The following is a 27,591-nucleotide window of genomic DNA, read 5'->3' on the forward strand; positions in this document are numbered from 1 at the left end:
TGCATGTGTGAGGGAGCCAGTGTGTGTGCTTGCATGTGTCAGACAGTCTCCTCCATCAAGACACCCACTTTTCTCGCACCTCCTCGCCAGTCCAGAGGGGAGTGATGACTCAAGCTTAAATGAGCCTTTATTTCTCTGTCTCACTCTTTCTCGCATTGAACCAGCAGAGCAGAAGCTCTTCGCCCTACTGAGTGTACCTTCCTGTGCACTTAACAATAAAAGTCATCGATAATGAGTCAGACCTCCATCGGTGGTGTAATATATGTGGATTTTTTAGAAAGGTGGGTGGGTTGCTTGTTGAGCTGCACTGGACTGTGAACAGTAAAGTCAGTGATGAATGTTTGGCCTTCAGAATATACTGAATGTGTGTGTTCATGTGTGTGTGAGCACCAAATCTTAAAGAAAAAGATGAATAAAACCTTCAATGAGAGGATTTTTTTTTTACCAAGTTAATGTTATATCTGGATTGTGGGACTGATAACTAAATCTGGGGCCCAGAATTTCAAGCAGTGACCCTGGATTTGAGGTCAGGGCTACTTTTGAAATTATAGGTGAGGTGTCTTAAGGTCAAGGCATTCAAATTAGGGTCAGGGTTAAAGGTAGACTGGTTTATTTTGGGGAACTGTGAAGGATTAGAGTTAGAGAATTTCTTAAATTGGGATAAAATGTATAAAATAGGATGTGACTAAAGTCTTTTTGGGGTATTTTATGCCTTTATAAGAGAATTGACTGTAGAAAGCTGAGAAGAAATGAGGGGAAAGAGAAACTGGAAATGACATGAAACAATGTTCTCCAGCAGACTCAAACCAGGAGTGATACATAGTCAATGCCTTTAACCTCTGGGCCACCAGGATATCCGCATTCCAGGATATCTGTGTTTAATTTTGGGGTCATTGGTTGAATATTTCTGCTGTCTTGGTCTATTCTGGACACATGACATCTACTGCATGTCTGTCTGTCCTGGGAGAAAGAGCCCTCCTCTGTTGCTCCTTCTGAGGTTTCTTCCAGTTTTTCCATTAAAGGTTTTTTTAAGGAGTTTTTCCTTATTCAAAGGTTGTAAAAACCCCCCTGGGGGCGGAAGATTTGTGATATTGGGCGGTACAAATAGGATTGACGCAACTTGACTTGAATTATAGTTGAGTTGAAGTGTAGTATCAAAGCCAAGACATTAAAATAGCCTAAAGGTCAGGGTGAAGAGCAGGGTGAGTTATTTTGAAGGGAATGGTGTACATTTGGAGTTAATGTTAGGGAAAGAATTCAACTGGGGGTTTATTTGAGGATTTGGGTGCTGTGGAGGTTAGGATGTGACTTTAAATACATTTTCTTCACAAAGATAGAGGATCAAAATGCGTGTGTGTGTGTATGTGTGTGTGTGTGTGTGTGCATGGAGTCATCACATGACTCAGCAGTGTTTATACCAACTCAACCCAGGCACGACTACACTGGCACGCTTAAAAGACACACACACACACTTTTATCAGGTGATTGTTCTTCTGTCAGCTATCAGGACTCCCTCACTCTCCCTCCCTCCCTCTCTCTCTCTCTCCCCAAATATGACTTTGTTTTCTTGCACAGTGAACCACACAGCAGCCTCAAACCTCTGACATGCCTGAGTCTTCCACAGGGGGAGATCTTAAGTATAATATGGCAATGTGGTCAGTTTCTTATTCAAGTTCCTCAGTCCAACTTCATGTGTAAGCTACATATAGTCAGAGTGTGTTTGTGAGCAGACCTTGAACAAAGAGTCCTGCTGGCTGCTGGCTGCTGGCTGAGGGTTGGGCTTTGCTCTCCACACTGAAAACGTCTTCTCAGAGTCCGACAGGATCGGACGCAAAAGGCAAGACAAGGTAACGGAACACACATATTTATGCATTTTTAAGCGAAAAACGCCTTTATTTGTGCAGATTTTACAAGAGACTGGTGGTTGGACCATTGAATTAAGATGATTATGGATGGGGGAGTAGACTTAAGATGTATCAAGACTTTGGAATAGAGTTATAACTTCTTATTACAGCCTCTTATCAAAAGTTATATTTTTTTTATAAATAAGGTTATGATAATGAGAGCGAACTTTTTGAGCCTTTCCATTCCAAATCTCGTTATTTGTGATGTCAGTGTCTTTTTTTCCGCGTATACAATAACCGCTGTAGAGATGCGATGGATGGACTGTGGAGATGTGATTGATGGACTGAAGGTTTGTGGCTGTTTGGGTCAGTTGTCTGAGGTTTTCCAGTGAAACGTCAGATGCACCTCAGCGTTTGGTCACCGACTATTTCAGAGCCTGTGATCCTCCCGGCGTCCTGACGTCAATTTATAAGGACCCAGCAGTGCCGGGGCGGCAGGCAGATAACAGGCTGAAGGAAAGAGAAAGAATAAGAGAGCCGGACCATGCTGATCTGATTTTCCCCATAAATTGCTGAGCATTCTGGTAGGAATTTCTTTATTTCATTTTCATTTCTTTCCTTATTATTTATTTATTCTTATATATTATGATCTATAGCCTAATACCCCGATCTTCTGTCATGTTTTTGATCCTGGCTGTCTGGCAGTGATTTTCTTATTAACAGCGAGTATGAAATGGTTTATGAGTCGGTATAGTCGCAAAAAATGGTCGGGCTTCGGGATTTTTTTTTTTTTTTTTTTTTTTTTTTTTTTTTTGGCTGTATCGGTATCTCTTTGTGTGTAGCAGGAGCATCTAAGCAGCATATTATAATGTAAATGAAGGCTTTCTTTTTAATTCGCCTTTGTGCTCTGTTGGTCAAACAGAGGCTCATTGTGTCCTGTTCAGAGGCACCGCAGCGTTTCAGTGAAGGGCTTTCTGCTGTCTGACAGGTTGTGTGTCTCTGCCCAGCTGATTTAACACAGCAGAGCTAAGGGCAGACCATGCCAAGTCATGAAATAGGCTATAGCTCAAAATCACAACATTTAAAAATGCAATAAATGAATCCAGATGTTATTCATATCTGATATAGGCTGAGCTTGTAAGGAGAAGCCCTTTGATATAGAGGATGAAGGGGATTCCTCTGTACTCTACCTGACTCTTCATCAGCATGGCAACCGCATCCCCATAGCAACAGTTAGTAAAACCAGTACTCTGTGTCCTCTCTCCCAGCTGTCACTAAATAGACTTCATGGTAAAGACCTGATGGAGAGCACTGGTCAGCATCCACCTCAGAGGAGTATTATAAGACAACATATAACAGCATAGCTCTGTATCTCTCACCAGAGAATCTGACCACGAGCCTGATCGGAAAGAAGAGAGGGGGGTCCCAATCCTGAGAGTGTATGTGTGTGTGCAGCCATGGGGAAGGACTACTACAAGACCCTGGGCATCCCCAAGGGCTCCAACGAGGAGGAGATCAAGAAGGCCTACCGGCGTATGGCGCTGCGCTTCCACCCTGACAAGAACAAGGATGCCAATGCAGAGGAGAGGTTCAAGGAGATCGCAGAGGCCTACGAGGTCCTCAGTGACCCCAAGAAGAGGGTCGTCTATGACCAGCTGGGAGAGGAAGGTGAGAAGTCTGCCTGTCTGTTTATTTGTCTGTCTGTGTCTGTATAATGAGCAGGATCATTGAGTGAAAACCGGTCAGAGGGTGCAGGCTTCAGCGCTCTGTCAATGAAGCCTTGTTAAATGGGCGTTATGATGGATTAAGTTGTTATTGAAATAGCTCAGGAACAGACTCAGCATCTAATATCACAGTGGAGGACTTTGGTGGGCTTTGGCCGCTGAAGTAATAAAGCTGTGTCTCCTCCATGTTGTCATGTTTGTGTTTATGTGCAGGTACATGAGTGTGTATTGTTATCTGTAGTGTCAATAACACTCAACTCAGCTCTGATTCCTTTCAGTCCACCTTTAGTGAAGTGTTTGTGTGTGTGTGTGTGTGTGTGTGTGTGTGTTTTAGCTGACAGACAGATGGCTTAAGATCATTACGTGGTTGAGATATGAATAGCAGCGACTGCTGTAGTTTGCATTTGTGGGTGTTTTGTGCATGTGACTCTGTCAAGATAGGTGTGTGTGGGTATTAGTGCGTGTTTGTGTGTGTGTGTGTGTGTGTGTGTGTGTGTGTATGTGTTGGATGGAGTGACCTGGTATTTCATGAGTTCCTCCACCTCCAATGCTGTTGGAAGATCGGTGATGCTGTGGGATTTTTCCCGCCCACGTGGGCTCCACTCTTCTCTCTGCTGTTACCCACACTGCGTCTGGAGTTCAGATGAATGTGTGTTTTCAGCTGGTGGGTGTTTGAGTGTGTGCATTTGCATGTGAGGTTTCACGTTCCTCTTTCTCTCTTTCTCTCTTTCTCTCTCAGGTTTGAAGACAGGAGGCAGCAGCTCTTCAGGTGCTCCCGGCAGCTCAACGTACCACTATACCTTCCATGGAGACCCTCACGCCACCTTCGCCTCCTTCTTTGGTGGCTCCAACCCCTTTGACATGTTTTTTGGCTCCAACCGCGGCCACAACCGCTCAAACGGCTTCTCCTTCCACAACGACCACAGCAATGACGCAGATCAGGACATGGACATGGACGAGGATGACCCCTTCGCTCATTTTGGGAGACAGTTCGGCTTTCCAGGGGGGATGAACAATGGATTCCCGGGGGAAGGCCGTAGGAGGAGGGGGGCGCCATCAGAGCGCCTGGGGACTGGTCGAAAGCACCAGGACCCTCCAGTGGTCCACGAGCTGAAGGTATCACTGGAGGAGATCTTCCACGGCTGCACGAAGCGCATGAAGATCACCCGCCGCAGGCTGAACCCAGACGGCAGGAGCATGAGGACAGAGGACAAGATCCTCAACATTATCATCAAGAAGGGCTGGAAGGAGGGGACCAAGATCACCTTCCCAAAGGAGGGGGACGAGACCCCTGAGAACATTCCTGCTGACATAGCCTTTGTGCTTAAAGATAAAGGGCACGTCCACTTCAAGAGAGACGGTTCCAATATAATTTATAACTGCAAGATCAGTCTAAAAGAGGTGCGTCCCGTTCCGTCTTACCTCTCTTTCTTCTGTCTTACTATCTGCTTTTCTATCTATCAGTCTTCTCTCTTTGTCATGGTTCTACATGTAGATGAGTAGATAACACTGCTGAGGTTGGAGACTTGATTCCCGGTGGAGCAAGCTAAGCAGAAATTTAATGCATTCATGGAGCTACGAAATCTTGGATGAATATACAAAAATGGGATATTTTTCATTCTTGTCACTCCAACCTGGGCAAACAGTGGATGTGTGCCGGCAGAGAGGTGTGACTGTAATTGAAGGGTAGGATTATGTCCTGGGTGGATGGTCATATAAAACATATTGAAGAGTGACTGTGCATATCTGTGTGTGTGTTGCTGGAGGGCAGAATCAGTAATGAACAGAGTCTCTGTCACTGCGGTGTCAGAGAAGCAGCAGGAATGTGGTGTCTTCGTGTGAGTGGCATAGAGCCATCGTCCTCTTCTTGTTCTGTCCGCTGTGCACAAACACACATGCAGGCAGGCACATATAAAGCTTCACATAAACATGCATGCAAGCACACACACACAGACACACACTTGCATCTTCAAGTGTATTTGCAAAGACGCTTGGTTAAAGATGGATTGTGGTGACAATCCAGACTTCTATTACTATGACTGGCAGGACATTTAATTAGCCACTCCTATGAGGGCAACGAGTCCAGCACAACTCTGGTCTGTCTGTGAATTACATAAGCTTTAATGTTTCTAATCGCGCTGCCACTTACTGGTCTGCACTCCTTGTAGTTAGCTTAATGGCAGGTGCTCTCAAAGAGTTGGAGATGTCAGGGGAGTTGTTTTTTGCCAATTTTGTGCAGTTTTCCTCTAAAAGCAGCTCTGACTCATGAATTGCTACAGAAGTGGTGCACTGGGAAACAAGGGTGTCTGCACACAGCACTATTGTGAAGACAGCCTGGTTAATGAGACCACATTAGAGTTTATTGAGTCACATTAAGCAGGAGATGGTACTTGATCTAACCTGCACACTGATTAAGTTTGCATTGCACGACTCCCACAGCTAAGTCCTCAGCTCATACAGCAGCCAGATAAGAGACTTAAGTCTGATGCTGCTAAAGGAGGGATGGGGGGGGGGAGAAGGAGATGTGGATGGGGGTGGGGGGTATCCGGGGAATATCAGGGAAGTGGGTCAGATGATTCAGTATCCAAAGCAAATAAGAGCTCATATTCCACTTCTCTGCTCTGCTCTGTTTCCCCGAAGATGTGATGCTTAAATGCTGCAGTGAAAAACACAGCACCAGCTACATGCTGCACACCAGACAACCTGCCACATGATAGATGTTGCACCAGTACATAACATATATTTATATATGTAACATAGCCAGCAAGATGATTGTTTCCATTTGCAAGAAAACTCTGCAAGTGCTCATATACAAACAGAAGAGGAGGTTTTTCTTCAGCAGATATAGTTATTTTTGTCATATTTCGACTGTTGTATGTTTGCCCTGGTATTTGATTGCTCTTTTTTTTCTGCCTGAAGCATGCCCAGATGAGCAGCTTGTTTAGTGCCGCTGAGCCTGTGTGACCAAACTGTAAACTCCAGGGAGAAACTGCTAGAGGCAGCTTCGATGTCTTCACTGTGACATCAGTCAGAAACAGTTAGAGAGCTTAGCATGACTTTGACACATTGATTTCCCTGAAACCGACCCACACCTGGATCTATAGGCTGGCTCTCTCTGGCATTAATGATGCTCCTGAAGTGTTCTGCTATCATCAGTACACTGTGGCACTGCATCTATAGCTCCTGGCACCACTGCACTCAGATCAGTAGCAAAACCCACATCCAAACACACATAGGTGCTAACTGTAGCTGTTGGGCTCTAAAGGATAAGTGGCTTCTGCTCCACCTCTGATATAATTTAGAAAGGCAAATAGACTAGTCAGGAGTTTGTGTTTTAATCCTGTCAGTGCATTTAAATACAGCAATAGTAACCAGTATTCAGGACAAACATGTACGAAGGGTATGTGTGTTGGTGTATCTATACTAGTGAGGACTGAAATGACAGGACAGTCTTGTGAGGACTCTTTGGTTTGTGAGGACACCTAAGTAGTAACATAACTGTTTAGATTAAACATGTAACAAATGTGGTTCAGGTTAGGGAATAAATGGAAGTCTATTCAACATTCTCATATGTAAAGCAAAATCAAAGTGTATGTGTGTTTGTGTCGGTTTCTAGAGCTGTGTTGTCTGAGCAGAGGTTTATGCAATCAGTGGGCCCTCAGATCAGCTGGCGAGTGTCATGGCAACCCGTCTCTGTGTGTAAAGACTTGTGTTAGTGAATGGAACTGCTCATAACAAGAGGATGAGCCAGTAGTCTCCATCACAGTCATAGGCTAAATCACCCCCTAATGTACAGTATGTAGTGGGTAAAAGGAGGCTGATGTCATGGCTGGAAAACTGAAGCAGCTGCTCTGCCTGACTGAACTTCACCCGTCCACGTGTCCATCCTGTTTGTTAAAAAAACCACCAGACGAGACAAGAAAATCCCCAACTGTCTTAATACAAAATTGACCACGTAATGACACGGACCGGGTGTCAGAGGTTAAGCACGTGCCAATACAGGCAAAATCACTATTACATCATACCCAGCTTGTTCACTCAACATGATATTTAGAGTTGGTTTGTTTTGAGAAAATCGGGGGGGGGGGGGGGGGGGGGCATGAACCCCATTCCATCAAAAAGGTTACCTTGAGTAGTAAAGTTTAATGAAATTGACTTAAGATATTAAAGCACAGGCACTGAACATGAATTCCCTCCTAGATGGAGCATTTCCATTATAACCAGCTACTTTTGAGAGGTCCTTGGTGCCCCTCACAGATATTTTATCTCATAATTTGCTAGGTATGCACCCCTCTTGCATGTAACTTGAACCCCTTTCCACAGAATTACATCTCTACATTTAAAATTAATATTTTTAAACTGCTTTAGTTGTACCAAGGACTCAGTGAGCAACAAAAGTTAACCAGAACTCCCAAACCTTTGTACTTTTATTTGAAGTACAGCAGAAAACTGAGCAAGAAGGGGGGTGACATGCAGGTCTCCAGAGGGATTTGTGATAAGGTAAACTGCAACCACATGGCCCCTCTACCTTTTTTGTTAGACGACCCCCCCCCACAACCCTGTCAGTTGATGCCACCATTTATTTCAACCATTTATCAATTAGATTAACTCTTTCAACTTTTTATCCATTAATTATAGCTATTTCAACCATTTATCAATTACTTTTTGCTCAATGTTTATCCATCGCTTTTAGCTATTTTTAACTGTTTAACAATTTCCTTACGTTTAGCTATTTTACCAGATATCCAATGTTGCTAGTTATATATTTTAACAATTCTTTAACTGTAATTGTAAACGAGCAATTTTAACAAATTATCCATTACATTAAGCTAACCATTTTAACTGTTTATCCAAAGCTATCTAGTTTTACCATTTACCCATTACTTTTCACTATTTCAACTGTTTGTCCATCACTTTTAGCTACTTACTGTTTATTTGAACAATGTCCTTACTTTGAGCTTTGCAGGTTATATATTTAAACAATAATTGATAGCGTAAAGCTAACCATTTTAACTATTTATCCAAAGCTAGTTTAACTATGTATCCACTACTTTTAGCTAACTATTTCAACTTTCAATTACTTTTAGCTCACCATGTATCCATTACTTTTACCTATTTCGCCAGATATCCAATATTGTTAGTTATATATTTTAACAGTTAACAGTAACTTTAATTTAATCATTTTCACTGTTTATCCATTACTTTAAGCTAGTTTAGCCATTATTAATTACTTTTAGCTAACTATTTCAACTGTTTATCCGTTAATTTTAGCTCTTTCAATCAATCACTTTTAGCTTAGCATTTATCCATTATTTTTAGCTATTTTAGCAGTTATCCAATACTTTAAGTGAACTATTTTAACTGTTTCAACTTCTCTGCTCGCTTGCTAACTAGTTTTTGGGCACTCTCAACATGAGGCATTCAGGTGTTTAAGACTCAAACTGTAATTTCTATTTTTTTCAAATCAGTTTAGCTACTCCACAATCTCTCCACGTAGCCCCAAACAACTGCTCCTATAGTGAATTATAGGTCATCCACAATGGCTTTCCATCTTTCTGTCCCCACACCTTTATGGTATTTATTCACTGACCTTATTTGGTTTTGTAAATCATTTTTAACGGTTGCTTAGGAAAGCTTTATATAAGAAAAGTTTTTTATTCATCAGGATGTTCATTCACAGAGTTGTGGTTTTAAATAGTTTTCTATTCAGCACAAATCTGGTGAATGATGCTCACTGGAAAGCCTGTGAAGTCGTGATAACCACAGGTCTCTGTGTTTAGTTTAGAGCTCTCTACGCTCTGACTGGCTTCATCAGGCATTGTGATAAGGAGGTGAGGCTTAGTGTGTGTGTGTGTGTGTGTTCTCTTTCCTCGTCCTGCCAGCCCATCTGACAAGCCCTCCAACTATTTACGAGCTCAGCCGATTCCTGCCTCACTTCATTAGCCCCGGCTATGAGACCGCTGCTAAAATTAGTCCCCTGTGCAATGTGTAGCCCCTCCAACCCCGACACAGTTACACATACACCCTCAACACACACACATACACAACACACACATACACAACACAGAAAGACCGGAAAACTTTTCTACTGCCAAGTCCTGTTTTCCTAATGTTCCTGTTCCAAATGCTGTTTTGTGGACCCCACAGTGCTGTAGTTGATACTAAAACGATTTGTCAGTAAGGCCTACTTTCTGTGTCTTTCCTTCACACACACACACACACACACACGATGAACACACACACAAAACACTTGGAGGTTTGACTTATTAGGATGACGTACTGGGGGAAGATAAACTAAAGTTTTTTGTTCATGGAAACATGAAGTCATCAATATATTCATGGCTTTGGCATTTCATTCCTTCTAAAGATATTAACCCTCTCAATCTCTTTCCTTTCCTCTCCTCTCCAGGCTTTGTGTGGCTGCACAGTTAGCATTCCCACACTGGAAAACCGCATCATCTCGCTCCCCTGTCACGACATCATCAAGCCAGGGACAGTGAAGCGACTCAGAGGGGAAGGCCTGCCATTCCCCAAGAACCCGTCACAGCGCGGTGACCTCATTGTGGAGTTTTCAGTCCGTTTCCCCGACAGGATCCCTCCTCAGTCCAGAGAGATTATCAGACAACACCTCCCCCAGTCATAGGAAGACTCCATAACCCCACACTCCAGACTAATTAAAGGCCCAAACCCAGAAAACCAACCCTTAAAACTCCTTCATCAACTTTTCCTTTATATTTTGACCCTCATCGTAGTAACCCTTCCCGCTCCCAGTACCCATGTCCTGCGTTAATGCACCAAGCATTAAACAGACACTGTTGTTTGTAGGGACTTCACAGTGGGAGGAAGAGGGAAGAATGCCAAGACGAATGGCAGAATCAGGATGTAATTATTTGTGTTTGTTTTGTCTTTTGGCCCAAACACACACACACACACACACACACAAACACACACACACACACACACACACACACACACACAAACACACACACACAAGCACCCAAGCAGTGGAGCGGTGCTGAGGATGGGCTCAGCACAAATGTGGCTTTTACCGGAACTTCTTTTCTTAACTCAGTTTTTTATGGATTTATCAGTGGTTTTATATACTGTCCAACTCTCTGATCCTCGTCTTTTTGTGATAGGATGAAAGCGTGATATATTTTTTAAAAGACACATTTTTTCCAGGATTTCCTTTTCCAAAGGAAGTTTCAAATAGGAATTATTTATTTTTACCTTGAGTGTACCGGCAGCTTCAGTGTGTTCAGTGCATACCCTAGTTTTAACATAACACCCCCTCTCCCCACCCACCTTCCTCTCATGCTTTCAGCATAATAAAGCATTGTACTTAAAGTCTGTAGGCCGTTTCCTGTTTAGTATGATCTGTCTCCCCAAAATCAGTTATATTATGATCCGTGCAATGCCACAGTACACTTAAAGTCCCACATTACTCTAAATAATATTATCATATCCCAGCTGCATTGGAAAACGTGGAATGACAATCACATACTGTAAGAACAGTGTCAGCTTGGATAATACAATCTGCACATAATATGGGTGCTTTCCCTTCTGAGCCGTGTGGCTACTTTGAACTGAATAGTCTGGCTCGTAGTCTGAGAGACATTTAGGTGCCTTAGCCCGGTGTCATACCACACACACAGGTCATATATACAACCAGCCATGTTCAGTGCACAACGGACACTGCCCTGTGCCGTGTTAGACATTACCATTGGGGGCTGGTAATCTTGGAAAAACAGTAAGTAAGCAATGAAGTCAATCTCAATAAAGTCAATCTCCATAATGTACTGTATGTGAGCAAGGACAATAGATACGTTGATGAAGACTGATGAATTTTGCCAATGCATCCCTGTAAAGTGCCGTACAGTAAAGATTGGACGTCCCAGAGGAATGCACGCATGACTTTAATCATTCAGTGTAGCTGAAGTCCGTAGTAAATAGTTGAGATTCCTCTGGGAAAGCCAGCTTTGTTGTGTATATTCTGCTTTCTCTTGTGCCATTTGAAGGCAAATGTCTTGGTGCTACTGTGAGCAGTGCCAAAAACAGACCACCTTGGTGTCTGTTTTTTTTGGTTTCATGGAGTCCTCAGTTTGTGATTTGATAACTGCTTCTGTCCTCTGTAACATCTGTACATCGATCTTTGCATCTGTTTTTTCAAGTAGAAAATACCCTGTTTAAGAAACAGGTTTTGTAATATTGCAGCAGCTGTTCTCTGTGTCAGCTGCAGAGGGCTCCTTTCAGCTCTTCCTACTGTAGTTTATAGCAATGATAAAACGTATGTATGAGTATGGTTTATACAGACAGCCCTAGTAGGTCATATATATATATATATATATCATGTGTATGGGAAAATGTTTGAATGCGACATGTTGATAAATGCACTTTTACGTCATAGAAGATACTGATGAAACTGTTAGATGATCAGAGAGACTTGAACGACTTGTCTGAGTTTGTGAGTATCCAGCCTCTGAGAGCCTCCAGGGACGCCAGACTGTGGCTACAACCAGAATGCACATGTGCTGCTGCTGAAAGACTCACCGTCACTGCTTATGTGCATTTGCCAATATTTATGATCTTTTCAAAATGGCAACAAATAAACCAAATGTGTGAACTTAACAGTTTGTGTGATTTGAGTTTCTCTTTCAAGAATTAAGATGACTTTGGTCAAATTTCTCAAATTATTCAAATGTTTCTCATGTTCTATGTAAACGTCATATCCTGAATAAGATCAAAACTAGAATAAGACTGAAAACTGAGATACTATTGAGCATGTAAACCTATTAATTGATCTGCTATCAGTCTATTAGGAATAAATAAAGGGAGCTAATAAATCATTTTTGGAGTCTAGTGTGATCAAACATTGGTAAAATGTTTAACTGTGTGCTATTTTGGTGAGTTCATTGGAGTTTGGATGTTTTCCATCAGTTTGGATTACAGATAAACAAATTAAGGCAGACTTTGACCTCACCTAGTTTAAACACAGACAGACAGTTACCCTCAACTGATCACCGATCCATCTACCGGAGTCGTCTCAGGTAAGAACTGAACCCGTACACCAACTACAGTCTTGACTGAAAACCAAAAAGATTTGTTTTGACTTCATATTTAATCTATGCACCATTTGCTGACTCTATTCTGCTGCCAGGTCAGGAGGCAGTCAGGGCAGGTGATCTGTGTTAAGAGATCATGTGAAACAACTGCAGTGGTTGATGAAAAGTGTATGTGTGTGTGTGTGTATCACATGGTAAGGATATAGCAGACAATTAACGAACCATGGAAAGGCTCTCTGGGATGTGCTGCAGTAGCACCACACTGTGACTAATTCCATATAGCTGTATCAGCTATTTCGAGCAATAAGTCTGGGTTCACGGAGAGTTTATATTTCCACTGAAACACACTTTTCAGCTCTGAGGATGAAAGAGAAAGTAACAAAAAGCAGCTCAAAGATTTTGAGCTGTTGCTTGCACATATAAGGCATATATGCACACAACTCCTGCTTCCTGCTGTAGTGCAGAAGTTAATGAATTCAGATGTAAGTGATAATAAGTAACAGAGTGTTATGACTTAGTCATGATGACTGGCCTGCTGCTGAGTCCACTTCCATAAGAGTGTCTACATGTGAACACCTCATAAACTCCTCTAATCTGTCAGCTCCTCAGAGTTGGAACATGAGCGCCTTCTTGACCCTCTCGACGGGGCAGAGGATGCCCATGGTTGGGCTCGGCACATGGAAGAGCGCTCCAGGACAGGTAGAGATGTTAGTTCAGGCAAACCATGTTTCTGGAGATTGATAATGCTGAAATGATTAGGAAACAAGTGTTTTGGCTGTGTGTGTATCCATGTGTTTTCAGGTGAAGCAGGCGGTGCTGGCAGCTTTAGACTGTGGGTACAGACACATTGACTGTGCGGCCGCATACAGCAATGAACAGGAGGTGGGAGAGGCTCTGGCTCTCAGGGTCGGTCCTGGCAAGGTGAGAAACTCTGGTGATGCTTGATTTAGATGTTGCTTTTTGACAGTTCACTCTTGGCTTTGGAATCTCAACTCAAGGTCCATTTACTTGCTCGTTCCAGAGCTTTCAAACATATCAGTTCATCAGTAGATGTAATTTGGTCAGTTGTTATGGAACTGCAGAGGTTCAGTGATTCGAAGCATTTTTTTAGGACTTCTCGTCCTTGTTGGCTTAAAAAGTTGAGCTTGGCAGTTCAATCTTAAGATTTACAACTGCAGATAACTAAATGATTTCAAGGTCCACTTACTGGCTTGTTCCAGAGCTTTTGTGCTTCAAGTGCTCAGAATAATGAAAAGTTTGAACATCCTTGAATTACATGACAATGGAGCAACAATGTGCTGATGAAGACAGTGTGATAAGGTTTAAAGTCCTGTAATAAGTAAGTTGACCTTGAGTTTTGAGTTGAATATTTGCCAACTTCATTTTATTTATCATTATGTTTAATGTTGATAATCAATTTGCTCACATTTGATTCAGATGACATATCAGTAACTGAGATTCAGCTGATAAAGTAGAGAATATATACAGTTTCTAAGATATATTGAATATTTGGTTTTGGTTTGGAAACTGGAAACTGGAGTAGGTTTAGGGCTGGATTTGGGAGCAGGATCCAAGTTAGAGATTTGCAGCAAGTATGTACTTTCTTAACATCTGATAACTGACTGAGTATCAATCAGTCAGACCATCCAAATGTTTCCTTGAATTCAACAGTAAGGGCCTTTTTTCCCTCCAGGCTCTGCGTCGTGAGGAGCTCTTTCTAACGTCCAAGCTGTGGAATACCAAGCATGACCCCCAGGATGTCGAGGACGCATGCAGGACGAGTCTGGACCATCTGGGTGTCTCCTATCTGGACCTGTACCTTATGCACTGGCCCATGGCATTTCAGTGAGCAGTCTCACACACACACACACACACACAAAAACAAACTGATAGATTATGGATCAAATTTCCTGAAGCAGCCTTTGTGTATGTGTGTGTATGTTTTAGGCGGGGGAAGGAGCTGATGCCTCGACGGGAAGATGGAAGTGTGTGTTACTCTGACACACACTACCGAGATACTTGGGCGGCCATGGAGAGTCTAGTGGACAAAGGTCTGGTCAAGGCTATAGGGCTGTCCAACTTCAACGCCAGGCAGACTGATGACATCATCAGCATGGCTAAACATAAACCTGCAGTGAACCAGGTACAATAAAGAAACTGCATGTGATTGTGATTACCAATAAGCTTTGATAAGGTTTTCACAAATATGTTGAAAAATCTGTATAATTGTGTGTCTCTTTGTGCCGCAGGTGGAATGTCATCCATATTTGTCTCAAGCAGATCTGCTGGCTCACTGCCGGTCAGTGTAAATATGCTTTATTCCTTTATTTCTGGAGGTTAGAACTATCAAATAATGTTCCTGCTGAGCCAGTAACAGTGTTCATATCTCTGCCTCAGGTCAGTGGCAGTGTGTGTGACAGCCTACAGTCCTCTGGGCAGTGGGGACAGACCCTGGGCTTCTCCTGATGAGCCAAGTCTCCTGGAGGATCCACGACTGGGAGCCATTGCCCGCAGATACCAGAAAACACCTGCTCAGGTCATACTCAGGTAAGAAAGGAAGTCTTTCAGTTGTACATGATTGAAACCAAGACTCCACAGTTCTGTTATAACCTTGGATTACATTAACATGTGGTAACACGAGTGAAATCCCACACACATCTGCAGGTGGCACGTTCAGAGGGGCGTAGTGTGTATCCCTAAAAGTGTGACACCCTCCAGGATCCAGCAGAACTTGGAGGTGTTTGACTTTTCCCTGTCAGAAGATGACATGAAGCTGATTGAATCCTTCAACCGGAACGAGCGCTTCATCGTCCCAAAAGTTGAGGTGAGTCTCTCACCTCAGAGCTCTTATGACACCTCACAAGATTGCAAAACCACTTCCTGCCCTGGACGGAGACCATGTACAAATTACTCGATGTTTATATATATAACAGCTTTCACAGTCCAAAATGTTAACTGCAGTAAACTCCCCGCAGGGACAGCACATGGCTGAAACATCAGCCAGTTTTAGATCTCCATGAATCTCTGATATGCAAAGAGAGGTGATCCTATTTCTTAGAGAGCGGGACTGTTAGGTGTTGGGTGAGATGTCCTCACTCGTGTGCAGTTATGCTTTGTATGCTGAGAATACAAACATTTGTATGTAACTAAAAGGTGAGCATAACTAATTAGTTTTTTTTTTTTTTCCACAGAGGGAAGGCAAGAGAGTGTGGAGAGATGCAGAACACCCTCATTTCCCTTTCCACGATCTTTACTGAGTCTACACACAACAAGGAGTCCAATATTTTCTTTTTGAAGATAATTGTCACACTGAAGAAAACAAAACTGTGATCAAAATATGTGTTACTTTTTCTCTTTGGGATAAATTGCCTTAATATTCAAGGGACTTTATTTGTCAGGAAATTGTTAAAAATTCACACTTGACTCTCCTATTAATTTGTCTGAAATCAGTTGTCCTCTCTTTTCTACCCTGAAATCTTTTCTCATTCAGGTGCAAAATATGGACAAACTGGTGTGTTGTTGTACTGAATTTATATACAATGATTATGTTTAATTGGACCCTGATGTTTTCATGTATGTTCACAGTTGCAGACAAAAAGTAAAAACGTGTCCTGTGTATTGGTTTTATTCTGTTTACTGGGTCTGATGGTGGATAAAAATTAGTTGCCTCATTCTTTTCAGTGCTACAACAGATTTTTGCTTAAGACAGAGGTGTACATGTATTTTTGCAGAAGCATAATTCCAGATGATCAACGAAATACTAGCTTGTCCAGAAAGTTGAAGCTTGGATATCTGGGCCTGCAGCCAATCAATAAGCAACGGACCAAGTGGATTCAGGTGATGGCAAGAAGCACAAAAGTTGCCACATCTGCCTTCTGAACAGGGCAGTGAAGCCAGCAACACATGTACAAGAAATACATGAACAGGAAGCACTCACATTGTGCTCATCATGAGGAGAGTAATGAAAAAGTGAGATTATTTACAAAAATTATGAAATATTTACAGTGAGTATTGGTATTACCTTTATAAAATCCATGATTATTTAGAGGAAATGAAAACATCTGCATTAAATTGATAAAAAGCGTAGAAAGTAAATATTCATTAAAATGTTGATATAGAGTATATACATATATATATATATATATATATATATACACACACATAAATCAGATGTTCTTATTTTACCTCTGAATTCACCGACAAACCATAATAATGGATTTTAATGTGTTTGCCCAAAATATACAGTTTGTAATTCAATTAAAACATACAAATAAACATGTTTTCTTATTCATCTCTCACCAAGACTGCAGATAATAGAGCAGTCAAGTGCAGGACTTTTGTCTCCCTCAGCAGGCAGCGAGAGTAATTACAAAAACACTGTCAACGCATGCTTACGTCATAGGCTCCACTTTTGCCTAGTCCGTCTACTGTTGCGTCTGTAAGAAGATGTTTAAATTGCTTTGAGCATCAGACAACCCCTCAAATCAGAATTTGATCCATTCAGTCTGATAACATTTGGAAAGTCTAGAAGAGCCGCACAATTAAATTATTTTAACCACCTTTAAGTTAGAGTGCTAACCAGATGTTAGCCGGCTCGGCCCATAGAGCACATTTAGTATGTAAAGGTGCCTGCACGGGAATGTCAAACCCAACACCAGATTAAAAACTCTGTTAAATACAGAGATTTATCTGGCAGTGATAGGCTTAATTAACAATTAGTGAACTTGTTTGGAAAGGGCTTGAATGTAACGGATGTTCATTTATATGTAAAAGTTCGGCACTGCAGGTTTAACTTTCACTGCCAGAGTGACACTGACCAGTAACACAGCTGCTTCTCTGCTAAATGACAATATCACACCTTTAGCTTGGATCACATGGTGTCTGCACTGAGTTAAGACTTTTAAAGGGCAAATATCACTGAAATAAATCAGGCACAAATCTGCAGCGTCACTGCTCTCCAAGCTGAAACTGACCACCATTAATCAGTGATTTAAATGAAAACATGGCATTTTTAAGCCCTCATTTATGCACGTTATCTCTCTCACTCTTTCCATGTTTGTCTGCCTCTGCAGAGAAACTATCAAATAAAAGCAAAACTGTCCAAAAAAATAATATTTTAAAATTATAAATATAACACAAATGTAGACCCATCTCAATATGTCTGCAACATTAGGGGAACAAATCCATTTCCCCTCTCAAATGGAGTTGGCCACATAAATTCTTTTAACTATGCATAATTACCTTAAATACACTGACTAGAGAATACACATTTAAGACATTTAAACTTTTGAATAAGAACAGATACCTTTAATTTGAATAAACAAAAACTATCAATAAAGATATTTAAAAACAGACACTGATAGCACTTCCATTTCGTGAGATTTTATTTTCAACATCATAACCTTGACAAATTTGTAATACATTATATGCTACTGTTTATTTAAAAAAAAAAAAAAAAAAAAAAAGAGGAAGTCATTAGCAATATGTTTTTTTCTTTTCTTTCTTATAGTCTAGCATAGAATCCCGTCACTAAAGCCATTCATGTTGGTTGTGATATACTGAAAATGAGGCCACTCAATAACCCACAACCCACCCTCCCCACTGAAAAAAGTCTGCAGTCAGTCACTCACCTTCCATTTCCAACATCCCCTTATCCCTACCCACATCAAAGCCAGGGCAAACCAAGCGGCTACATGCTTTCTCCGAGGGAAATCATACAAAAAAAATAAGGAACACAAGAAAGAAGCACAAAGTCCTAAAAATGTGGAATCTGGTGAGAATTTGTACAGGTGTGATCCCAGTACTGACCACTGTGGGGCAGTGTACATTTATCCATAAAGGTCATCGTCGTTATCTTCATTGAAAACGGGACCACTGCCAGTTCCTCCTGAGCCATGGCTTGGACCACTGCCACCTGTAGCGCTGGAGGGAAACCTGTGAGGAAGAAGACAGTCAGTCATTCATTAGCTCATTAGCAGAGCAGCTGCTGTTACGCAACACTGCAGAAAGAATGATGCTTGCCTTTTATGGTTAAAAAACTAAAACACACGGCAACCTGCACTCAAACTAATACAAAATGTCAGAAAATGTACCTGAAGCTGCCGAAGCCACGGCTCTGCTGCAGTGTCTGAGCAAACATCTCATATTTGCGAATGTCATTGTCACTGACGGAGCGACGAGCGAATCGCATCGCCTCTTCAAAGTGGTCCTTCCTGATTTCTGGCACAGGATCGTCCTCTTCCACCTCCTATGAAGAAGATACAGGGGAGCGTTATAAAAACACGCATAAGATCAGAGGCAGCAGGGAAGGAAGCTGCATGCTGATGTTGAGCCAGATGTGAAAAGTTAACAAAAGGGGGAAAAAGAGCAAGCACTGACCATGGCTGATGGGTTGGTCTGCCTCTCCCTCTCTCTGCGGATCTCATTCTCGATGCTCTCTCTGATGGCCAGTTTACACGCCCGCTGGCAGATCTCTGTAAGATCAGCTCCAGAGAAGCCGTTGGTCATCTTAGCCAGGAAGTCCAAGTCCACATCCTGTCAAACAAAACAAGGTCAGAAACTTACCAGACCTTTTCTGATTCTGCTGAAGTCATGTTCAAGTCAAAAGGGTGTTGGAGGCAATAATAGGAAGCAGCAGTGTCACCTTGCTGATGGGACTCTTGCGGAGGTTGGCCTTCAGGATGCTGATCCTGCTCTTCTCGTCGGGCAGGGGGATGTAGATGAGCTGATCCAAACGGCCAGGTCTCAGGATGGCAGGGTCGATGATGTCTGGTCTGTTTGTGGCTCCGATGATGAAGACGTTCTTCTTGCTGGACATTCCGTCCATCTCGGTCAGGATCTGGTTGATGACACGGTCGGCAGCTCCACCGCCGTCTCCCACGTTACCGCCACGGGCCTTGGCTATGGAGTCCAGCTCATCAAAGAAGAGAACGCATGGGGCTGCTTGACGAGCCTGGAAACATTAAAAAAAAACAAAAAAAAACGGACACACACACACACACACAATAGTTTTACAAAACTGAAATATTTCTGTAGCGAGAAATTATCTGAAAAGATTGAAGCATTTTTACTGTTCTGTACCTTTTACAACACTTAAAACAACTCCGTATCAACATGGTTACCTTGTCAAAGATCTCTCTGACGTTGGCCTCAGACTCTCCAAACCACATGGTGAGTAGCTCAGGTCCTTTGATGGAGATGAAGTTTGCCTGGCACTCGTTGGCAATGGCTTTGGCCAGCAGAGTCTTACCACAACCAGGGGGACCATAGAACAACACACCTTTGGATGGGGTCATGCCAAACTTGAGGAACTTGTCTGGGTGCTCCACTGGGTACTGAATTTAAGGAAATGGAAAAAAGAAAACATTCTAACTTTACAGTCTGTGATACATCCGTTTGAGATATGATTGCAGTTCTGGATGAGGTTCATACCTGCACCAACTCCTGCAGCTCCCTCTTGACATCATCCAGACCTCCGATGTCCTCCCAGGTAATGTTGGGAACCTCAACAACTGTCTCCCTGAGAGCTGATGGGTTACTCTGGCTCAGGGCCCACTGCAGGACAGAGTTAAGCATGTTAGTAAGTGCTCAGGAGGCCATTATAGACTATGTGAAAAACATTTTACTTTCAGCTTATAGCAAAGATTATACTACAGCTCTTACCTTGAAGTCATCCATGGTGACGGCAAGAGAGTTCATGACTTCAGCATCAATGGTCTCATCCTCAAGATCGATCAGGTCCATCTTCTTCCTGATAGCCTGCAGGGCAGCCTCAGAGCAGAGAGCAGCCAGATCTGCACCAACGTGTCCATGGGTCTCATTGGCTACCTAAATAAAAGATACAGAGAGCTCAATAATACTTAACCAGCAATTCCTGTCCAGAATCCTGCCCAATACTTCTTCATTAAATATAACCAACCATGAAAACTTCTACTGCAATGCAGTAACTAATGAAAATGATGGTTATATTTATGTACTTACTTATGCAACTCATGCAGGATTTGCCTGATGAAGACACAGTAAGGTCAAAATGTTGCTTTGTTCAGTTAAATTAAGTTTTTTTGGAGCTAAAATGCAGTGTGCGGACACCATTTTCCAACTAAAGCATGCCTGCCTCATGTAGAATGGCAAAAGTGAATTAAACAAACACACTGGATGCTGCACACTCTAGCCAAGAGAGATCACAGTAGTCAATGTCAGAAATGAAGGAATGCAAACTTGGAGCATCTTATTTCATAGTATAACTGGTTATTCTACATTAAAAGCTTAACTACCATCAGATTCCATGCAAGTCTACAATATGAGCGGTTTTACTTTGAAGTTACTGGCAATAATAACCACATGACTCTACCTTGCTTCAAGGAAGCAGTGTGTTGAGAGATGTCACCTGACTATGTGTACAGACCTGTTCTAAGTCAACGTCATCGGCCAGCTTCATGTTCTTAGTGTGAATCTGGAGAATCTCCAATCTGCCAGTAGCGTCTGGGATGCCAATGTCCACCTCCCTGTCAAAACGCCCTGCAGAGGGTGAGGGGTTCAAAACACACTTATTAGTTCCACTGAAACAGACTAGTAGCAATAAAATAGATGCATACGAGAAAGTTTAAGAGCACTGCCTTCAGGAACTTATAGACTCCACTTTACTTGGGTGGCAGCACAATGCACATATTACAAATCATTGATACAAGTTGATTTTTAAAAAACACTGCTACAGTATCTGGTAAATAAGCCAGATTCATTTCCAACCCTGTGTTTGTTTGCTCAAGTATGCCAGCTGTCAAACATCCTGTCATACACTGTTAAAGGGTGTGTCTGCACAGCGCTGTGAGAAAGTGACCCACAAATTAACAAATTCAAAGACCAAAAACTGCCATCATATCAATGACATGAAACAAGCAAGCATAAATAAAACATAACTTTTGGTCTTTTGCAGTGACACTGAAGCACAACACCACTCAAGTGCTGTTGTTGGTTGAAAACTACATTTGAATTTGCTGGGGATGAAGAGCGGTCCAAACCTTCATGCTACAATAACTCCACACTCCTCCCTAAAACACCATAAACCAACCTGCTGACGGTGTTTGACACAATACGGTCTAATATGAGGTGCACTTGTGATAGAAACATCCTAAATTTTTTGTTTTGAACAGCAACTGTATACATGCTTAAAATCAATATTTACCAAATCTCCTCAGAGCTGGGTCAATGCTGTTGGGTCTGTTGGTGGCAGCCATGACGATGACATGAGCTCTCTGTTTCAGGCCGTCCATAAGAGTGAGCAGCTGAGAAACAATGCGCCTCTCCACTTCTCCGTGAGTCTACCAAAAACATAAATAGATAAAATTAAATACACACAACATATATTGTTGGTACAGCACCCACATCTTGACTTTTTCTAGGCATTAGTCTCTAAATTTTGAGTTCTTTCTTTTAAAAATAAAATTACAAAGAGTACAAAACAAATATTCAAATCAGATTTCACTGTGCAATTTCTGTGCTGAGATTTTGGACACTCCTTGCCATTTTCCATTTATTCCTTCAACCATCCGTTTAGTTTTCCTCTCTCCCCACTCACCTTCTCTCTCTTAGGAGCAATTGCATCCAGCTCATCGATGAAGATGATGGCAGGAGCATTTTTCTCTGCTTCCTCAAAGGCCTTTCTCAGGTTACTCTCACTCTCTCCTGCCAGCTTACTCATGATCTCAGGGCCTAAAAACAGAGAGCGAAACATTTTTATTTTAGATTAACATTAACCTCACAGCGTTCCCTTCAAATACTATGCATAAATGAAAATAAAAACTTAACTGGACAAAAAGGCCTAGAATAAAAAAAAACTAAGCTCCCAGATCTAATTTACAGAAATTCAAAACAGGACTCTGAGGGTTAGTGAAGCACCTAACTGCATCTATGTGCCAGGTACATCACCCACCAATATGTAAGATTTCAAATAGATTTTAAAATCTAGCATTTACAGTAAATCCACAGCAAAACTACAAGTTTATCAGAGTATTATCTATACAAACCAATTTTCCTGATTCTGGAAGCATTTCCTTCATGATAAACATCTCCTACTCTAAAACTGAAACTGACTCAGAATGATGTAAAAATAACATCATCATCCGGTGTATTCAGGATTCTGGTTAAATATGCTTATTTAAATAATCAAAAGGAACACAACCGGCAGTAACTATAAGGTAATGCAGACTGGAACAAAGCCAGTGTTTTCACAGAATGACTCAGACCATGAATGAGCCCTTATAAAAGAAAACAAATATAAATTAATGTTCACACCATTAATAAGGAAGAAGAAAGCTCCAGTTTCATTGGCAACGGCTCTGGCAATCAAGGTCTTTCCAGTTCCAGGGGGTCCATACAGCAGGATTCCACGTGGGGGCTGAGAAAGGTGAATGTTTCAAAACAAATTTTTAAACTCATTTTTGATTTGAAAACAGCACAAGTGAAATGTCCAAAGGATTTGATGAATGAGTTCCTCTATATTCGCTTAATGTCAGCATTAGGGAAACAGTGAGTCAAACAGGAACAAAAGTCCTCTACCTCTACTGAGGTAGTGTGTTAACTGTTTACTTTACTCTTTAAATTTGACACTTAAAATGTCCATCACACACTAAATGGGGCAGAACAGCAACACAAGTGAAGACTCTGAAAGTCAACAAACTGACTCAATTACAAGACTCATAGTAATATCGAACATGAGCCACTCACTGGTCATACCTGAAAAGTAAGACAGTAGCAGGGAAACCCGTGAGTATTTAAACTTGAGGATGAGCACATTTTACAGCTTAGAAGTTCAGCATCACATTAGTCTATAAGACAATGTGCTTTTAAATCATTTTAAAGTTACACAGGCTCACTTAAAATTCCACAATGAAGGCCAAACTTGTCACCCTATTCCTCAGTGTAAATTAAAAGGATGCCTTACCTTGACTCCTATGGCCTTGAACAGTGCAGGGTGTCTGAGAGGCAGCTCCACCATCTCTTTGATCTGAGCTAACTGCTTCCTCACTCCTCCAATGTCATCATAACCCACTTCGTTCAGGGACTCTTCCTCATCCTGCATGTTCGTACACAATAAGTTCAATCAAATTTGAATGTAAATTTGGATAATGTTAACCCATGTACAGTGTGTGAACCTGCTACCCACCTCTCTCCTGATTGGCTCTCCCTCACAGTGGATGACTGTATCAGGAGCAACGATGCAGTAGGGAGAGGGATCAGTCTCCACCACCTTGAACTCCACCGCACGCATGCCTCCTCTGACCAGGAAAATATCACCTTCACAAGGAAACGATGTCAATTTTAGCACTTGTACACAATATTTGTCAAACATTTAAACAGATTTGATCAGCCTGACAATATAAAATATTCGTCCTGACAATGGAAGTGTTGCACTCACCTTTGCGGATTGGCCTGTAAGCCTCTAGGAAGTATGGCTTGAGATAGACCTCAAACAGGTTGCCAGTAATTCCCTCTACTGTGTCATCTATTGGAAGGACGTGGATCCTCTTTCCATACTTCACATCAGGACATGGCTGAATGCTGAGGGACGTATTACAATTAAAACCACTTCTATATAGAAATCTTCCAGACAAACTTAAGACAAGTGTGCGCTTTTTCTGTACCTGATGACGTCGCCCAGTCGGACCCTCAAATTGTTGCGAACCACCCTGTTCATGCGAACCTTTTCATCAGAGCAGGTGTCATCAGATAGCACGATGCACACAGTCTCCCGTCTCTTCTTTCCCTTCATCAACACTGTGTCTCCACGGAAGAGCTGCAGTTCGTCCATCTTGGTCTTAAGAGACATTATAAGAAAGTTATTTTGAGAATTTCAGTGTTATTGCATTTAAAATATCAAAATGATAAATAGTATCACAACAGATCATGGGGGTTTTGATTTTGTAGATACATCAGTAATACATAAAGCCTTCTGAATGTGTACCTGAGAGAGAGACACCACGCTGTTGTCTTCATTGATGGATTCATCGACAATCAGTCTGTTGGGTCTGTTCTTCTGTTTCAGAATTGCAGTGGCTAGATCATCATTTTTTGCTCTATGATGAGAAACAGATGAAAGAAACTCAAGGTCAAACAAGTCTTCTTATTGTGCACCTTCAAGGTCTCAAGCAGCTCCTACAATAAACAAACTGCTCCAATTGATAAGTCATTGTGCAAAAGGAAAAATTAGCATAAGAAAACAATAATGTCTTGATTTTTCAGGTTTCGCAGCAACTGAATGTTAAATTCCCCCTCCACTCAAAAATATTTAGTTTTTCTTCTTGTTCCTAAAATTGCATGTTTGAGTTCCACTGTGACACTAAAATTATGTTTTCACATTCATCTTCTGAAAGTGGAAAATTTATCTGTGCTCATTGAAAACCTGATTTTTATGGGGTGGACCTACAAGCATGATTTATGACATCACAAATAGTCTGGAAGCTAATGCTGGACCAATGTTCAATTTTCACAAGTGTGATATGGAAACTGTAAACCTCCAGTGCACATATGCTGAGAATGGATTTTACAGTGACATAGGAGACATCTTCTGTCAAGAAAAACTTTTGAAATGAAACATATTGGCATATTTATAGATCCTGGAATTTTAAATGAGGGAGTAGTAGGGAGGGAGTAGATGTCATTTTAAGGATTTTAACAACTGGACTTTTTTGTGGAAAAACCATATCAGACACAAATTATTATTCAGAGTATAGAATTTTATATACATCTTAAACGTTTCCCGAGGGGACCTTTTGAGTTTGTTAGCTTCTTTCAAATGTGCCATGCTCCTCAGGTGTTCTGTGTCACAGTGAAACTTCTGAGTTTCAGGTTGCGTTTCTCTGCTTTCAGTGTTCAGGGTGAACTTGGTCACAGATCTCAAAAGTGATTACAACTGGGATCATTTTAAAATCCGAGATGAAACCGTTGTGAAGAGGGATCGGGCATACCAAGCACTCAGGCGTTAGTGCTTTTACTATTGATTGTGTTTTTCAAAAACGTTTTTTTACAGTATTGTCTCTGTACTTTTTCCACGCAAGCACAGCTCGGAAAATAAGGTGAAAATTACCTTGTATAATAACGTATATGGTATGAGTTTATTTAATTAATATTGTAGTATGTGGATCTGTCCCTATGTTGTTAATAATATTGTAACACTAACCATAACAGGTCATTTAGACAACTCGCCAGTTACAACGACTAATAATCATCTATGCCTAACACTGATAATCACATGTACATTCAAAGTATCGTCGAAAAAGAACCCGTTAGGTTTAAATATCCTCAGATTTCTAAAATGCTCTTTTACAGTTTCTCTTTCATGTTGTTAGCATGCTAATGCTAGCCTTGAAGCTAACTGACTGGCGAGCAAGCAGATGACACAGCAAAAGAATTGGGAAAAAAAACTTTGTTAGCTCCCCCTTCCAGAAAGACTAACGTTACAATTAACACTGTGCCTTTTAAATACGTAAACTGCCAGCGTTACCGTTTGCTAAAGTTAACGTTACATTTTAAATCAGATGAGGAAATGTATTATTTCACGACTGTTTAGCTAACAGCTGAAATAGAGTAAATTGTCGATCATTAGGAATGAATAGCCTGCTAGCTTTGGTGCACTGTACACAGCTCGCCCTGAAGTTAGCTTTCTGAATGACGGGCGTCTTCTTTTTTTGTTTATAGCCAGCCGTTAGCCCATTAGCTAAGTCTATGCCATTTGGCGATTAGATTCGTATTTGTTACATTTACAGTTTGACGCCCAGTCTCTAGACAGGCTATTATCCGGCGGATAGGCCAGCCTGTCGGTGTGATGGTGGCTGGCTTTGGCCTTGACACTGTTGCTAAGCTAAGCTAATGCTAGCACTCAAACGCGACAGCGATGACTGCGCTTTGTCACGTCGCTGTCACACCGCTGGATAACTCAGTACCGTTAACCGGCCGACAACAACCGTTTGACAACCGTCAACAGTTCGTCGGGATATCGGCCAACGGTTAGTGTTTTCCAACCAACGGACAAAAGTGCGGAGGCTGAAGTACCTGACCCCGTTAGCTCCCCTGCTATCAGACTCGGTTATGTATTAGCCATCGAGCTAACTTTAATAAACTAACGTGTTCTGAGCGGATATTAACCGTTTAAAAAGGTTTTCGCTGGCAACCGTTGTTCAGTAAAAACGCATTTCAATAAGACCGAAAGCTATTTCTACTTACTCCCCTCCCGATGCCATGGTCGTCCACCTGGATTACGATTAATAAATAAATTCTAGCTAAATGTTTAAGAGGCTTAACCGGTTCTCGTTACCCAACAGTGATATCACACGAAAGAGCAGCAGTTTCCGTGCTTTTCTTTACAATTATACCGTGAGCTGGATGCATCATCCGCTCTGATTGGCTTACATGCCGTCCATCAAATTCGGAAACCAATCAAAGACTCTGGAATCTGACGTCGCCAGTTACAAATGAGTGGGTGGTGCCTATTTCCATCAACTTTTCTCTTATTGGTCGTTTAAGCCTGTCGCCAAACTTCAGTCATCCAATTGATACGTACCGCGTTGATATTGAAGAATCGTGAAAACACGAAAATAGTCTTTTACTCTGATTTTCTCCCAGCATCAGTGCAAATGAATTTGTTTTATCTAGCAATCCATATAAAAAGCTGTGAGAACACGCATTTTAGAGCAGCAGTTGTTTATGGTGCGTATCTTCTCTTTTGAAGTAGTCTGTATTCATTTAAGATTCCGTACAGACATGTATTAAGACAAATAAAAATGCCCTGCTATGGAACAATAATGTGTGTCTGATACGGTTTTCCCACACAAAAAAAGTATAATTACCATGTGAAAATTCTTAAAATTACATCTACTCTTCCTCCCTCATTGAAAAACCCAGAATCTACAAATATGCAAATATTTTTCTGGACACAAGCTGTCTCCTACTTTACTGAAAAGTTCATCC

General features: G+C 41.6%; 3 protein-coding genes across 4 annotated transcripts; 2 read left to right on the top strand and 1 right to left on the bottom strand.

Annotated features, from left to right (window-relative positions):
* Nucleotides 1–1,570: 1,570 nt before the first annotated feature.
* dnajb5 (DnaJ heat shock protein family (Hsp40) member B5) lies at nucleotides 1,571–12,196 on the top strand. Of its 2 annotated transcripts, XM_044370532.1 has the most exons (5): nucleotides 1,571–1,847; nucleotides 2,279–2,428; nucleotides 3,227–3,512; nucleotides 4,308–4,969; nucleotides 9,978–12,196. In XM_044370532.1, exons 3-5 carry the CDS (start codon nucleotides 3,302–3,304, stop codon nucleotides 10,209–10,211), a joined length of 1,107 nt encoding a protein of 368 aa, XP_044226467.1. In that variant the 5' UTR covers nucleotides 1,571–1,847; nucleotides 2,279–2,428; nucleotides 3,227–3,301; the 3' UTR covers nucleotides 10,212–12,196. The 2 variants fall into 2 exon arrangements, with proteins under 2 accessions (XP_044226467.1, XP_044226463.1); XM_044370528.1 differs by lacking the exon at nucleotides 2,279–2,428.
* Nucleotides 12,197–13,168: 972 nt separating this feature from the next.
* On the top strand, nucleotides 13,169–16,246 carry akr1a1a (aldo-keto reductase family 1, member A1a (aldehyde reductase)). The gene is made up of 8 exons (XM_044370560.1): nucleotides 13,169–13,329; nucleotides 13,432–13,551; nucleotides 14,324–14,475; nucleotides 14,578–14,773; nucleotides 14,880–14,929; nucleotides 15,028–15,177; nucleotides 15,295–15,454; nucleotides 15,822–16,246. The coding sequence occupies exons 1-8, from the start codon at nucleotides 13,249–13,251 to the stop codon at nucleotides 15,885–15,887; spliced, it is 975 nt and encodes a 324-aa protein (XP_044226495.1). The 5' UTR covers nucleotides 13,169–13,248; the 3' UTR covers nucleotides 15,888–16,246.
* Nucleotides 16,247–18,072: 1,826 nt separating this feature from the next.
* LOC122995360 (valosin containing protein) lies at nucleotides 18,073–26,983 on the bottom strand. The gene is made up of 17 exons (XM_044370546.1): nucleotides 26,848–26,983; nucleotides 24,590–24,701; nucleotides 24,270–24,442; nucleotides 24,044–24,186; nucleotides 23,792–23,922; nucleotides 23,570–23,701; nucleotides 22,921–23,023; nucleotides 22,205–22,338; nucleotides 21,812–21,947; nucleotides 21,035–21,147; nucleotides 20,293–20,457; nucleotides 20,062–20,184; nucleotides 19,752–19,964; nucleotides 19,274–19,582; nucleotides 19,009–19,164; nucleotides 18,723–18,877; nucleotides 18,073–18,564 (listed from the first exon to the last, which is right to left on the bottom strand). Exons 1-17 carry the CDS (start codon nucleotides 26,862–26,864, stop codon nucleotides 18,459–18,461), a joined length of 2,421 nt encoding a protein of 806 aa, XP_044226481.1. The 5' UTR covers nucleotides 26,865–26,983; the 3' UTR covers nucleotides 18,073–18,458.
* Nucleotides 26,984–27,591: the final 608 nt, after the last annotated feature.

This window comes from Thunnus albacares, chromosome 2 (assembly GCF_914725855.1).
Source record: "Thunnus albacares chromosome 2, fThuAlb1.1, whole genome shotgun sequence".
NCBI classification, from domain to species: Eukaryota; Metazoa; Chordata; class Actinopteri; order Scombriformes; family Scombridae; genus Thunnus; species Thunnus albacares.